Source organism: Neomonachus schauinslandi, chromosome 4, assembly GCF_002201575.2.
Source record: "Neomonachus schauinslandi chromosome 4, ASM220157v2, whole genome shotgun sequence".
Lineage (NCBI taxonomy): Eukaryota > Metazoa > Chordata > Mammalia > Carnivora > Phocidae > Neomonachus > Neomonachus schauinslandi.
In genome coordinates, this window is record NC_058406.1 from 96,102,836 (window position 1) to 96,117,958 (window position 15,123).

General features: G+C 43.0%; 1 protein-coding gene across 1 annotated transcript in view; it reads right to left on the reverse strand.

Moving 5' to 3' along the window:
- Positions 1-15,123, reverse strand: part of CASQ2 (calsequestrin 2) — a 59,872-nt gene that overhangs the window by 28,773 nt on the left and 15,976 nt on the right. Inside the window, exons 2-4 of the mRNA XM_021690115.1 lie at positions 6,578-6,662; positions 3,778-3,878; positions 2,668-2,779 (exon numbers count right to left, since the gene is read on the reverse strand). Coding sequence (XP_021545790.1) covers positions 2,668-2,779; positions 3,778-3,878; positions 6,578-6,662 — 298 coding nt within the window. The remainder of the gene's footprint in view (positions 1-2,667; positions 2,780-3,777; positions 3,879-6,577; positions 6,663-15,123) is intronic.

Consider the following 15,123-nt stretch of genomic DNA (forward strand, 5'->3'; position numbering starts at 1 on the left):
GGACTCTGAAAAACAAACTGAGGGTTCTAGAGGGGAGGGGGGTGGGAAGATGGGTTAGCCTGGTGATGGGTATTGAGGAGGGCACATTCTGCATGGAGCACTGGGTGTTATGCACAAACAATGAATCATGGAACACTACATCTAAAACTAATGAGGTAATGTATGGGGATTAACATAAGAATAAAAAAAAAAGGAAGTTGAAATGGCTCACTAGTGATTTTATTATTTAAATCTCCAGAAAAAAATGGTAAGACCAGTAGAACTCTATCTGTGTATTCTTAAGGAAATGCCTCTTTCTTATTTTTGAAATATATAATATGGAAAACTTGATTGAATTTGAAATCTATTCAAATTATCATAAGAATACTTCATTTGTCGATGAAAACGAAAGTAATAGCCATTAGGACTGAAACAATGCTCACGCCCTTGAAGGACAATTTAGAGATCAGATTTCCTAAATTCTGTTCAGTGGTAAGAAAAGACCGCTCATCAATCAAAGGAAAAGCAATTACCGTTACCTTGTCATTTGCCACCATCCACGTGTGCAAGCAAAGTCTCTTGTTGACTGTGACCGTCAAAAGAGATCATTTAAACCCTTCACCAGGAGTTACATGTCGTTGTTTTAAAATCTATAGTTTTAGAAGCAAGTACAACATTCTCATTCAAAAAATCTAAAAACATTTTATTTGGAAGATTTATACAATGCAATATTGATAACTTTTCTATTATCTTGTTTTATTATGATTATTATTATTATTAGTAGTAGTAGTATATAAGAAAGCAAAAGAATGTTTTGTCTTGTTTTTCCACTAAGTCCAAATCCCCTCCAGTTTACCCCATGGGCTGGACAAGCATCACCACATTTTGTGTGTGCCGTAAATTGTGTGTGCCATGAACTGAAAAAGTGTGTAGTCTTGGAAGTACAAAACAGTCATTAAGTGTGTAAGCTATAAAGTCAGATTGCTAGGATTTAAATCTTGGCTCTAGGATTTATTTACTAGCCATGTGATAGTGAGTTAATTTAACTTTTTTGTTCTTGTCATTTCCTCCTCATCAAAATGCTGATAATATGGTAACCGCCTTACAGGCTAGTAGTGCGAAAGAAGGTAAGGCATCAGTGTGGAGTTCCTGGCATAGACCCTGGTACATGACGTGTGTTGATTAAATAAGAGCTGTTTTTGTCATTGGCTTTGTAGGGAGGAAAGGAACCAGAAGATGTGCTGTTAATCCCAATCTTTGCCTTGCTTCCCTTCTTATCTGCTATCCTGAGCTTAATGGAGGGAAGAGAAACAGAGGATGAAACAAATTGAGAGGTGGGGACAGAAAAGGATAAAGGGAAATAGAAGGAAGTTAAGGAGAAAGAAGAACGGGGCAGGTGGGGCACCCTGAGTAGTCAGCATCTATAAGAAACATAAAAATTGAAGTGAAGTCACCCAAAGGAGGGCTGGGCAAACTTCTCTGGCTAGCCACCTTCCCCCAGCACCCTGCTAAGGAGGGTGAGTAGAGGCTCTTATATAGCATAGGAGAAGACACCTAAGTTTGGTCACAGGAGAGAGAAAAAATAGGTAGCTTGCTGGTGAGAAGACAAAGAGTGGCAGTTGGCACATAGGTAAGGAAACAGCTTTGCAAATAATTTTCAAAATATTTTCAAAATATTTTGGAGTTTCCAGAAACATCATAAGCAGCCCTCCTTTGCACATCCCCCATGTACTAATGCTACCAGATCCTCTTTTGTGGTTATGCCACAGCTGAGGCTCCAGAAAAAGACTTACCTCATTGGGCCATGCTGCCAAAGTTGTTTAAAAAGACATCCTCAAGGAGTTAGCCTGCCTAGTCCCTCCTCATCCTGACTCCCGCTCCCCACCCTTTCACCCCAGTGTGGATTGTGGTGATGCTATGATGCTTTCTCATGCCCACCCAAAACCTGGCCACAAAGGGATCACACCCAGGGGTGAGGCTGTGCTACTGCGGGCAGCCTTGGTTGTTGGCTGTGGGGCTGGCCAGCGACTTTCCACATTGTGTGGCAGCTGCTGAGCCCTGCCCACCCACATTTTCTTCTAATCCCGTCCAAGTGACTGAGAAGCTCTCCAGTTGGTGACCACAGGAGCTGCCAACATCAGGGAGAGAGCCTACTCTTTACCCATTCTAGGGGAGAGTCCCACTGGTAGGTGGGCAAGTGGAAAAGGGGAAGGGAGACGTTTCTCTCTTCTGTAAAACACCCCCCCAAGACCAGAGACCATGGCCCAACCTTTATGCTCTTCCAGCATCCCTGCCTGCTCTGCATACTTTTGGCAGATGTGTCCCATTACACAGGGTGCAAGGACAATTCTTCCTGTATTCCACCCAGCACCGGATATGCTGATGGCCCCTCATCTTTTTTTTTTTTTTTAAAGATTTTATTTATTTATTTGACAGAGAGAGACACAGCGAGAGAGGGAACACAAGCAGGGGAGGTGGGAGAGGGAGAAGCGGGCCTCCCGTAGAGCAGGGAGCCCGATGCGGGGCTCGATCCCAGGACCCCGGGATCACGACCTGAGCCGAAGGCAGACGCTTAACCGACTGAGCCACCCAGGTGCCCCGGCCCCTCATCTTTATGGGCAACATTCTAACATATCTAGTTGGGAATCTAGCCTTTAGACTCACAAGTGGGGCTGACAGACAACTTACACTCCGAGTCCTCACTCTTGAAAAAGCCAATGAGTTTGATCCGGTCCTCAATGCGTTCGAAGGCTTGGACTTCCAGTTTGCTGTTGATGATCTCCACGGGATCTTCAATTAGCTGGAATGCCACACACACGCACATGAAATATGTTCCAGTAAGAGAACTGCTCCCTGCACCGCGGGGACATCAGGCACACATGTAGGACACTTTGGCAGGAAGCTGTGGACCCTATCCTCCCCCAGAGTGCACAGCAGCAGTGCCTTCTGAGGAGTTAGCTTAACTCAAGGGGTAGGCCGAGACTAGGCAATTCTATTTCTCTTGTCCGTTACTGGTTTAGAAATGGCATGTGACCCAATTCTGGCCAATGACTCTTCAGGGTAGGTTTGCTGAAAGCTTTGGGGAAATTCTCCTTTCCTTTTAAGAGAACAATGGAAGCCAGATCCTCTCCCCCACCCCTCACCCCCAATTGGATATGAATGAGGAGATGTGACATATCAGCTCCAATCACTGGTTATCTTAAAACCAACGTGAAGAGTCAGCTTGAGGAAAAAGCCAACACACTGAAAAGAGCACTATCTGTGATTTATCAGTCTAAAATCTGCCCTCCCTCTGCTCTTCCGTTTGTGCTTTTTGTGTCAGGTAGTTAAGCATGGTTTCTGTTATGTGCATCTAAAAGCCTCCACTTAGCTGAAAGAGATGGGCTCAGAATTTTCTGTTGCCTCCCTCACTTTTTTTAGGGCTTGCAGGGATGGGTTCATGAGAGAGCCGAGCAGAGTCTACGGGTGCTTTTTTTTGCAGGAGGTGGCCTTCAACTCACTTCTGACTCACTCTCTCTGGGTTTTTGAGGCTGTGAGGAAAAGGCACCAGGCCACTCTGTGCTAGCTGGTACTCCCTCTGGTCACTAATAAAATAGTTTCTAAGGTAACTTAAGGACCAGCTTCCCAGTAGAAGAAAATAGCACTGTAGAGTAGGCACTCCTTAGTTTTTTGTGAAGCCCGAGAAATCTTAGACCAGGACAGATTATCCAGCTTCTCTGTTCTTACTTTGGGATTTCACTTCCCCCTATATCTGAACCCAAACAGCTCCACGCAGGGCCACTGTGCATAAATGCTTACATCCAGGAGAAATTCCACCAGGACGTCAGCTGCAAACTCGCCATCAAACTCAATTGTGCGATCACCCTTAAGAACATACAGACTTCCTTCTTCATCAAAACCTGGAAGAAACAGAGTCCCCAAGACAAGGTCATCCTGATGCAAGAAGAGCCATCCTGTGGGCTGAGGTCTGGATCAGGATCCCTGGATGACAGTGGGGTCAGGATCAGTGGGGCTAGCATTCAACTTAGGATCAGTTCCCTTGAAACCATCCCTGTAAAGGGCTCCCAAAGTACACACTTAAATTGAAATCGTCAAGAACCAACAGCTCCACCTGGACTTCAATTTGAAAGAAAAATCTATTCTCTACCCTACCGTTGCTTTAATTTTCCAAAAATACTGCCAGCCCTATTCTCCCTGCCAAAAGTTTCAATGCCCCCTGCCCACTTGACTCCTTAGCCAGGCATTCCAATCCTTCCACAACCTAACGCCAGTCCCACCCTTCACGTTCTCCTCTGGGTAGACCTGCTATCTTAATCCTCTGTGCAGCTTCCTTGCTTCTTGCCCCGGTGCTGATGTGAAAGGGTGTGTAAAGGAAAAGTCACAGATGTTCTCCTGGTTCCCCAAATTTGGAGTGACTTCGATCCCCATTCCCCCATCCTGGTCAGTTCCTTCGAGTCTCAGCTTAGGACTCATTTTTCCCAAGAAGGCCACCCTCTTGCCACTACTGCTCTTCTCTTGGCTCCATTTACAGTACTCACTGGAACAGTAAGCTCTCCAAAGGCAGAACCACTCTCCCCTTGGCATCCCAGGATCTTGCACAGAGCCTGGACACATTAGGCACCCCATAAATGTCCGTGGCTAGGATGAACAGCTTACTTTTCTATCGTAGCTGAATTCTGCACATCTTTTCCCAGTTAGCTGATAATGCCACAAGGGAAGGTTCTGCATTTTTCTACCCTCCATTGCTCCTGGCATAATACTGTGTGCTTTAACAAATGTTTGCTGGAAAACTGTGTTTCCCCCTAGGAATGCTAAATAACTGAGGCTGGCATTTAGTCCAACTGCATGGCATCCTTAATTCCTTAGACTAATTGTTTCCAAGCTCTCTATTAGCTAGAGAATGCTTTCTCCAAATGAACTCTCCTGCAAAACCTCTAGGGAAAAGGAGGTTGGCCCACTGCCTGCTGTGGAGGGTGCATGTGAAGAGCCCGGGCACACCCTGGAGCACCATTTGTAAATCCAAAGGACTGATGTACCAGGTATCCTTGAGGCCAGCAGTGACCGATCATGAAGGGTACCTTGGGAACATCAGCCGATGTCCTGATGTTGGATTTTGCTCTAAGTAGGATCAGTTAGGAGGCTTTTGTAGTAGTTCAGGCATAGCCTGATGGAGATGAAACTCAGGCAAATGGAAGAGAGGATGAAGATAAAGGCGTAGGTTCACAAAATACAACTGTCCTGTAAACTCCGAGAACCAAATAGTCCAAAAGAACCTGCCCCAATTCCTCCAGGCTGAGCTTTTGGAGAAAAGTTCATGTAGGTTTTTCAAGCTCCATCCACTAGGAGAATAACCACTGGTCCATTCTTATGAAAGCTTGCCCAGCTTGTCCCCCCGCTAAATTTTTAGATCACTGGAATACTGGTGTTTTCTTCTAACTAAATTTACTGGAAATTCTCCCAAATTCAGCTTCCCATGAAAACAATAGGAAAGAAAACTAGGGAACCAATAGGTTCTGGAGGAAGAGAAACAAGGCACTGAATTGCTTTTGACTAGGGAAAGAATTTAACATACTTTGTTCTCCTGCTCAAAGGGAAAACATATTCCTTAATTTGTCTCCAGGGAAAAGATACCACAGACATTCTTAATAATTCATTATCATTTTATAGTCATGACTTCTTTGTGTCTAACCTAAATACAGTCTCAAAAAATTTAAATCTTAAAAAAAAAAAAAAGCTGTTCTTCTTGAATATAGAGGACAACTGTTTGTAATGCCTTAAGATAATGAACTTTCATGTACCTGACGCCACTACTAATCTTTTTTTCCCCCCTGTGTTTACTACTCCAAATCCAATTAACCTTTCTTCAAAGGTCCTGTTTTATAACCTCCTGCTATTTTTAAATAGCCATTCTTCACTGGTCATGCAGAAAAGGCAAAATGGCTACTACCTGTGTGTGGGTGTTCAGAAAGCAGAGGGGCTCCCCATATTCTCTCTCCTTGGGATTTGGGGTGTGAGAGTCTTAAAGTGCACTTGCACTTAAGCATGACATAATGGACACAAGAGATCACAACATGCACTGTGCGGTCACTTCACCATGCCTCATCTAAATCCTCCCCCTCGCCCTCAATGATAATGCCCAGCTGGGGTTTAGCTTTACATTTAGAAACCACTGGGACCTCAGAGTCACTACTATTCATGCTATCTTGTGTTGGCTGCTTCAGCCAAGAGGTAAGGAAATAATCGGTGATGGGAGAAGAGATTTTTCTCTCCCCCAGAGAGATCACCATGGCAGTGAGATAAAGAGGCTAGGCTTTTAACCCGCTCTAGGAGTCAAAAAGAAAAGTTTGACTCTGGCGTCAGTTTCTACAATGACACAAAGCTATATTAGATCTTTCATGTGAAATCGTTCAATGCAGGCCAATACTGCTTTCATGAAACTCTCCCCCATCCCAAGACTAAGGTGTGCAGAATCATTTCGTATTTATTTAAAAATAGTCCAGTTATCATGCATGAAGAAATGAAACTGTTTTGTTGTTTTTTTTTTTTTTTTGAGAGACACATTTGTTTTTCCAGGTATACCTCAAAAAGTCCTACTTACCCAGTTTCTTGGCAAGCTTGGCTTCTTTCTTGGCATCCACCATCACAAAGCCTATATCTTTATGTTCCAGGATCTGGGCCACAAGCTGAAGGGAAAGACAAACCAGAGGGTGAGCAGACCAAGGGCAGAAAAATGGTAGAAAAATCATGGGATAATATTATGGTGTAATAACAAGAGGATTTTCCTCCATAAGTCCTGCTAATCTGACCAATTCAAGCAGCAACAAAGGGATTCCATGCTATCCCCCAGGAGAAGGATGGTTTAGCAGAAGGCTGAGAACCAAAGAGAGAAAATGTGAGGATCAGACCTAAGATACAGGATTTGGAAGAATAAATCCACTGTACTCTGCTCTCAGGGTGGATAAACTTAGAATTGGGGGAGAGAAGAATCAAAAAGGAAGCAAAGATTACTTGGATGACCGTGGATACATGACAAGGGGCCCAGAGCCCCTCGCTAGCCACCAACTGAACCTGGAGTCAGGTGGGGACACGAGTTCGCAACGTGCCCTGTGTGGTCACTTAACTGTGCCCCATCTAAATCCTCCCTCTCACCCTTGAAAAAGCTGAGGAATGCCAGAAAAGCTGAGGAAACTGAAAACAAAGAAGACCGGTGTCCCCAATACCCAAGCACTGTTCTTGAGCTGTCCCAGCCCCTGGCCTTGTGAAGTAGTAATGTGCACTGGGTGTGTCAGTGCAGATAGACCCAAGATGGCTTCTGAAGTGTTCCCACAGCCCACTGAGAGGAAGAACTGGTGGTACATTGGAACGGAAACATTAGCCACAATGGGGAAGAGGGTGCAGCAGTGTCCTAGGTGGACTGATGGCTGGAAGCTACTCTGGGTGGACATCAGCACAGATGATGACACCAAACGCGGGACTGGCATCATGTTAACCTCCCTGAAACTCAGATCTAAGGAAGCAGGGAGGCCTAACTGACTGAAGTCTAGGTCTTGACATTTGGTGAATGGGTGCTTAAATAAAAACAGTGGAGAAACTACTAGAGAGATCATGAAATATTAATAGCACTTTTCTTTAAACTTTTTTAAAAAGGTAATTTTAGATCACCGTGCAATTCTAAGAAGTAATACAGAGATCCCTTGTACATTTCACCCAGTTTCCCCCAAAGTAACATCTTGCGAAACTGCAATACAATATCACAAACTAGACTTTGGCATTGATATGGTCAAGATACAGAACATATCCATAACCACAAGGACCCCTCATGTTAACCCTTTATAGTCATATCTGCTTGCTCCCGCCCTCATCCCCTTCTTAAAAAGATTTCTATAACCTTTTCACCTCAAGAATGTTACATAAGTTGAATCATGTAGTATGTAACATTTTGGGATTAGCTTCTTTAACCATCATATTTCTTTGGAGATTCATTGAGATTTTTGTGCATATCAAAAGTCATTTATTTTTTAAATTGCTGAGTAGTATTCCCATGCTATGGAGGTACTATGGTTTGGTCAATTATTCATACATTTAAGGACAACTGGGTTGTTTAAAGTTTTTGGCTATCATGAACAAAACTGCTACAACCATTAGTGTACAGGTTTTTTGTGAAGGTTGGTTTTAATTACTCTAGGAAACATGATCAGGGGTGTGATTGCTGAGTATAGTAATTGCAGGTTTAATATTTAAAGAAACCGCCAAACTGTCTTCCTGAGTAGCTGTGCCACGTTACGTTCCCACCAGCAATGTAGTGATGAGTGATTCAGTTCTTCCACATCCTTGCCAGCATTTGGAGTTATCATTATTTTAAATTTTAGCCATTTTAACAGATGTGTAGTGATATTTCATTTTGGTTTTAATTTGCATTTCCCTAATGTCTAATGAGGCCGAACATTTTTTCATGTACTTATTTGACATCTGTATCTTCTTTTCCATGAAATTCTTGTTCAGGTTTTTGCCTCTTTACGAAATGAGTTGTTTTTTGTTGTTGTTGTTGTTGTTTTTAACATATAATGTATTATTTGTTTCAGGGGTACAGGTCTGTGATTCATCAGTCTTACACAATTCACAGCGCTCACCATAGCACATACCCTCCCCAATGTCTATCACCCAGCCACCCCATCTCTCCCACCCTTCTCCACTCCAGCAACCCTCAGTTTGTTTCCTGAGATTAAGAGTCTCTTATGGTTTGTCTCCCTCTCTGGTTTCATCTTGTTTCATTTTTCCCTCCCTTCCCCTATAATCCTCTGTCTTGTTTCTCAAATTTTTCATATCAGTGAGATTATATGATACTTATCTTTCTCTGATTGACTTATTTCACTTAGCATAATACCCTCTAGTTCCATTCACATTGTTGCAAATTCCAAGATTTCATTTTTTGATGGCTGCATAATATTCCATTGTAGACATATACCACATCTTCTTTATCCATTCATCTGTCGATGGACATCTTGGCTCTTTCCACAGTTTGGCTATTGTGGACATTGCTGCTATAAACATTGAGGTGCATGTGCCCCTTCAGATCCCTACATTTGTATCTTTGGGGTAAATACCCAGTAGTGCAATTGCTGGGTCATAGGGTAGCTCTATCTCCAACTTCTTGAGGAACCTTCATACTGTTTTCCAGAGTGGCTGCACCAGCTTGCATTCCCACCAACAGTGTAGGAGGGTTCCCTTTTCTCCGCATCCTCTCCAACATTTGTCGTTTCCTGACTTGTTAATTTTAGCCATTCTGACTGGTGTGAGGTGGTATCTCATTGAGGTTTTGATTTGTATTTCCCTGATGCCGAGTGATGTTGAGCACTTTTTCATGTGTAAATGGGTTGCTTTTTGGTTGTTGAGTTTTGAGAGCTTTTTAATATTAGTCCTTTGTCAGAGATGTGGTTCATGAATATTTCTCTCACTCTGTAGCTTATCTTTTTATCTTCTTAATAGGGCCTTTCACAGAAGAAAGGTTTTTAATTTTGATCAAGTCCAATTTATCAGCTTCTCCATTTATGGATTGCGCCTTTAGTGTTAAGTCTAAGAACTCTTTGTTTAGCCCTATATCTTGAAATTTTCTCCTAACTCATTTTCTAAAAATCTTTTGTGAAAGATTTATTTATTTATGTTAGAGAGAGAGAGTGCGTGCAGGCATGCATGAGCAAGCAGGGGCAGGGGCAGAGGGAGAGAGAGAATCCTGAAGCAGACTCTCCACTGAGTGGGGAGCCTGATGCAGGGCTCAATCCCAGGACCCTGAGATCACGACCTGAGCCAAAATCAAGAATCAGATGCTTAACCAACTGAGCCACCCAGGTGCCATCTTTTTCTAAAATTTGTATAGTTTTAATTTTAATTTTACTTTTAAGCTCATGATCCATTTTGAGCTGTATTTTGGTAAGGTGTGAGATTTATGTTGAAGTTTTTTTTTGTCCAGCACCACTGTTAAAAAGTATATCTCTCCTCCATTGAATTGCTTTTGCACCTTTGTCAAAGATCAGCTGACATAATTATGTGGATCTATTGCTGCTTTCTCTCTTCTGTCTGCCAATATCACATGGTCTTGATTACAGTCACTATATAATAGACCTTGAAGGTGAGTAGACTGCCTCTTCCCACACAATTCTTTTTTTTTTTTTTTAAGATTTTATTTTTATGTAATTTCTACACCCAACGTGGGTCTTGAACTCACAACCCTGGCATCAAGAGTTGCATGCTTCCCTGACTGAGCCAGCCAGGCACCTCCCACATGATCTTCTTTTTCAAAATAGCTTTAGCAAGTTTAGTTCCTTTGCATTTCCATATAAACTTCAGAATAATCTTGCGTATAATTACAAAAAATATTTCTAGGATTTTCACAGGAATTGCATTGAATCTTTAAATCTGTATGTTAACTTAGGGAGAATTGACATATTTACTATGGTGTCTTCCAACTCATGAACATTTAGTTAGATCTTCTTTGACTTCTCTCATCAGCATTATGTAGTTGTTAGCATACAAGTCTTGTGCATGTTTTGTTGGGTTTCTACCTAAGTATTTAAATGTTTTGAGTGATTTTAATAGTAGTGTATTTTAAATTTTGGTGTCCATGTGTTTATTGCCAGTAAATAGATATATAATTGGTTTGTGCATGTTTATTTTGTATCTTGCAACCCTGCTAAACTATTATTAATTCTAAGAGGTTTCTGTTTTGTTTTTGCAGATTCCCTTGGATTTTCTATGTAGACAATTCTGTCATTTACAAATATGGACAATCTGTATGCCTTTTATTTTTTTGTGTTTCCTTATTGACTGACAAGAACTTCCAGCATTATATTGAATAAAGGTAGTAAAAGTGGACCTCTATGCTTTGTTCTCAATCTTAGGAATTTGTCTACTTTTCCTTTCAGTTCTATCAGTTTTTGTTGCACATATTTTGCCGTTCTGTTCTTTGGTGCACATACCTTTAAGATTTCTTGTTTTCTTGGTGGAGTGAGCCTGGATCTATTTAGCTCTACAGTCTGTGTTGTAAATCCCTCTGCTTCCTCTTCTGTGGTTGCTTCTCTCATTTTCTCTTCATTCCTATGTCCCCCTCCACTGTTCCCAGCATCTGTGGCTTCTGCCTTGGATTTCCTTTCTTGTTTTAACTTCTTTGAGGACTTTCTTTGTCGATTCATTCTTCCCTCCTTAACCTTCTCACATGCTCCCCATTCCCTTTCTTGCCCTCTGCTCCTAACCACCTCGGTTCCTTTAAGGCTAAGCGTATTGGTCACAGCACAGAAGCTGCTCTGTGGAGTGCCCCTGGTGACTGGGGGTGGAGGGGCAGGCAACATATGGCACCACCTGCCCCTAGGGCAGTTTTCTCTCCTTTCCTTGGATTTTGGCCGAGACTAGGGAAGGCTTAGGATGAAAGACATCATCATCAGTGTTTATGTGATGACTCATCTGAGCTTTCCTGCAATGCTTAAACAGGCCAATCTTTCTGCAAAGTCACTTGGCTTTTGTCTATTGCCTTCAATTCATTAGACAAGGTCATTTTTGAAATGTAGACATATAAGCCACTCTGCCCTACTTAGTGCTATCAAAATGTTGATTTAAATGTTCCCTTGTCTATCATTCAAAATTAATGATGGTGAGACCTAATGGCTTTGTGATATTAGTAAGTTTTCTTACTCCTGGAGCATGAGCCCCTAGCAGTGATTCCTAAACTTCAGCATGCATTTAAATCACAGGCTAAAATGGGGCTTCCTCGGGGTGCCTGGGTGGCTCAGTCATTAAGCATCTGCCTTCGGCTCAGGTCATGATCCCAGGGTCCTGGGATCGAGCCCCGCATCGGGCTCTCTGCTCAGCAGGAAGCCTGCTTCTCCCTCTCCCACTCCCCCTGCTTGTGTTCCTGCTCTCGCTCTCTCTCTGTCAAATAAATAAATAAATTCTTAAAATAAAATAAAATGGGGCTTCCTGGGCCTCAGCAGCAGAAAGTAGAGAACAGAGCTGGGGTGGGGTTCCGAGATGTACGTTTTTAAAAGCTGCACTACCACACCCCATGATTCTGACACAGCAGATCTCAGGCCACATACCACGCTCTGGAAAGCACTGCTATAAATGATGGTCAGTTCATCCAAAAGTGATACGGTAGCATGTTTTTCAACTGTGACCCTCAGGCCCATGCTTTGCTCTGTTGACCCCTCTACCTTAGGCATAGGAGAGAAATATTAATAATAGTGAGAATATAAGCGATCAACTCTGAGAATTAAACAGAATTTTACCCCTGACCTCTCCTAGGCCTATAGCACATTTTTTCTTGGGCTTTAGGTAGATGTAAAGGCGTGACTCCTCTAGGCGTGGAAAGCATAGCCTCTAGTTACCTTATCCATATTTATATCTGACTTTTGAACCCGTATGAGAGAGAGGTGCTATCTCAGACAAGCTCAGTCCTGTTTCTTGGGTTTCCTTTTTAACTAAGCATAGCCAGTTACTGTCCTAAAAACAGAGGGATGGACAGAGCTCGCAGTCCCAGATGGGCCAGAAACCCATGCTAGCTGAGACCTGCCCACCTCCTCCTTGGCACCCATAGGCACAGTCCCTGCAGTGTCCTGTCACTCTCGCCTCCCACCCTGATTAGGCCAAAGCCTGCCCACTTGAGCTCTGTCATCACTCCCGTCAGCCCTAGCAAGCACCCTACATGGCCAGTGCTGGCAGCAACCCAAGAGAGAGCAGTGAGACTAGGTTGGGGGAGAACGTCTGGGGTGAAAGCCCGGGCCCTCCCGGGCTGAGTCCTGACATGACCCAGGCCCCCCCCCAGGACCAACAATCCCCGCCGAGCTGATGGGGCCAGCCGGACATTGTCTGCCTCTCAAACTTGACTCCATCTTGTCTCCACCTTTGCTCTGGTCCTAAATCGCCAGCTCATATGTTCCCTTCTCCACTCTCCTGCAGCCCAGTCTCACTGCACGCTCTCAGTTGCTGCTAGCCTTGGCACTCCTGGCTGCAAAGCCAGCTCCAGGCTCATCTTTCACTCCAGCCTCCCTTCTGTGAATTCCAATAGCCCATGGCAGGGACATGGCACTCTGACACTGACTTTGCAGTCATTAGAGTCATGTATAAACCTCTTCTATACTGTCCATCTTTCTTCCCTAAGGAGAAGGACCCCATTTTGTGCCTCTGGTCTCTCATATAGCTCCTTAGAGAGACTCAGCATACTTTGGATGAATGGATGGACTGGCCCAAGCACTTCATAAGTTCAAGGGACTTTTGAGCCAAAGTGGGAAGAGGCAATTGTCACTAATTACACTGATTAAGAGTTACAAATATGAGGAAGAGAAAAAAAGAGAGAGTCAATATGTCTCCTGAATTCTCAGAAAACTGGAATACTCTTTTCCGATCTGACTGCAATTTTCTCCTGTTGACTTGTAATCTTTCCCCCGCTGGTTTTGTTTGCTTGTTTGGTTGGTTACTTCTCAGATGGTCTTGTCTATTGTCCATGCCAGAGAATGAGGTTGTCACTTATTGGTTGGTACATACAGACCTGGGCACTGGTGCAGTGCTCATTCTTTCCAGAAACATTAGGATCTGCTTTGACTCTAGATGATTCTTTTGAGTACAAACCAACTTTACAAAAAAAAAAAAGTTATGCTAAGTAATATGCAAAAGTCAGTGTAAATAAGTAGATATTCATAGTATAGCCTTTCTCTCTCTCTTTTTATTGCATTATATAGGTATTTATTGCACCATTGTTATCTCTGCAATGACGTAATCAAAGTAGATCTCATCTTTAAATGAATAACTGAATCCCATCTTTAAATAGTTTGGCCCAGTGGTTAATAATACAATGCTGGGCATCAAAGACCTGGATTCCCAACTGGATCACAAGTGCTGGGACTCTGCTATAAAACATGGACAATAACAATATCTATTTCAAGAAGCTGTTTTGAAGATTAAATGAGATAATGCACATAAAGTTGTTGACACAGTGTTGGCATACAGTAAGTGCTTAATAAATGTTATATATTTTTTTCTTAATATTATGACAGCTGGGTAAGTTTCTAGACCTTGTGCCAATTAAAAAGGACCAAAGCCTAATGTATTGGAATGGGAAGAAAACAAAAACTATTCATCGAGGACCTGCTTTGATCGAGGTATGTGCCCAATAGAAGTGTGTAAGACAGTGTCAAGGACCCTGTGATTTCATTAAGGAGGAAGCTAATGAAAAATTAACTGGTAAGTATGGAGGAAAAAAAGGTAGAAAACAAGGGTTATGGAGAATTAGAGAGAGAGAGAGAGAGCTCGTGGGCTGGGAGGTCAAATCACGCACAGCCTAGTGGGCTGTGATTAGCATGGATTTAACTTTCATGCACTCAGAATGAAATCTAAAATCCCTAACACGGCCAACAGGGCCCTGTACCGTTTGGCCTGCCTGCCTCTCTAACCTCATTTGGGGCCACTCTGCCTCTTACTTAATATACTCTTCTTCAGTTCCTCAAACCATCAAGTTCTTTCCTGCCTCAGGAGGTCTTTGCATGGGGTGTCCCTGTTCGGCCGTGTCCCTAAGCCCTAGGCTGGGCACTGGCTGCAGGTGCCTGCAGGGAATGCCTGGTTCTACCCACAGAAGGGCACTGAACACACTCTGCTTCCACATACGCCCTTCCCTCTTTCTAGGAGACCCTTTTCTCCATATGTCTCCAACTCCGACTATCCTTGAAGGCTACACGTAAACGTCAGTTCCTCAAAAGGCATTCCCTGAACCCCAGTCTGAATCAGGTGCCTTTTGTACTCTTGTCCAAGACACCCTGTGCTCTTTCTTTACACTTTCTCAGTTCGTAAGCACACCTTGACTTATACAATCATTTAGCTATACTTACTCATTTGATAGCTGTAAGCTCCCTGTCCATGTCTGTTTTTCTCCCCATGCTCTCCCTTTAGAGTAGCTGACCAGAATGGATCTCAAAGAATATTAGTTCCTTGCCCTTAGTATGATCTGATTTGAATTGTGGAATCTATAAACAAAACAAAACTGAACTCATAGATACAGAGAACAGATGAGTGGTTGGCAGAGGTGGTGGTGGGGTGGGTGAAATGAATGAAGGCGGTCAAAAGGTACAAACTTTCAGCTCTAAGAAAAATAAGTCCTAGGGATGT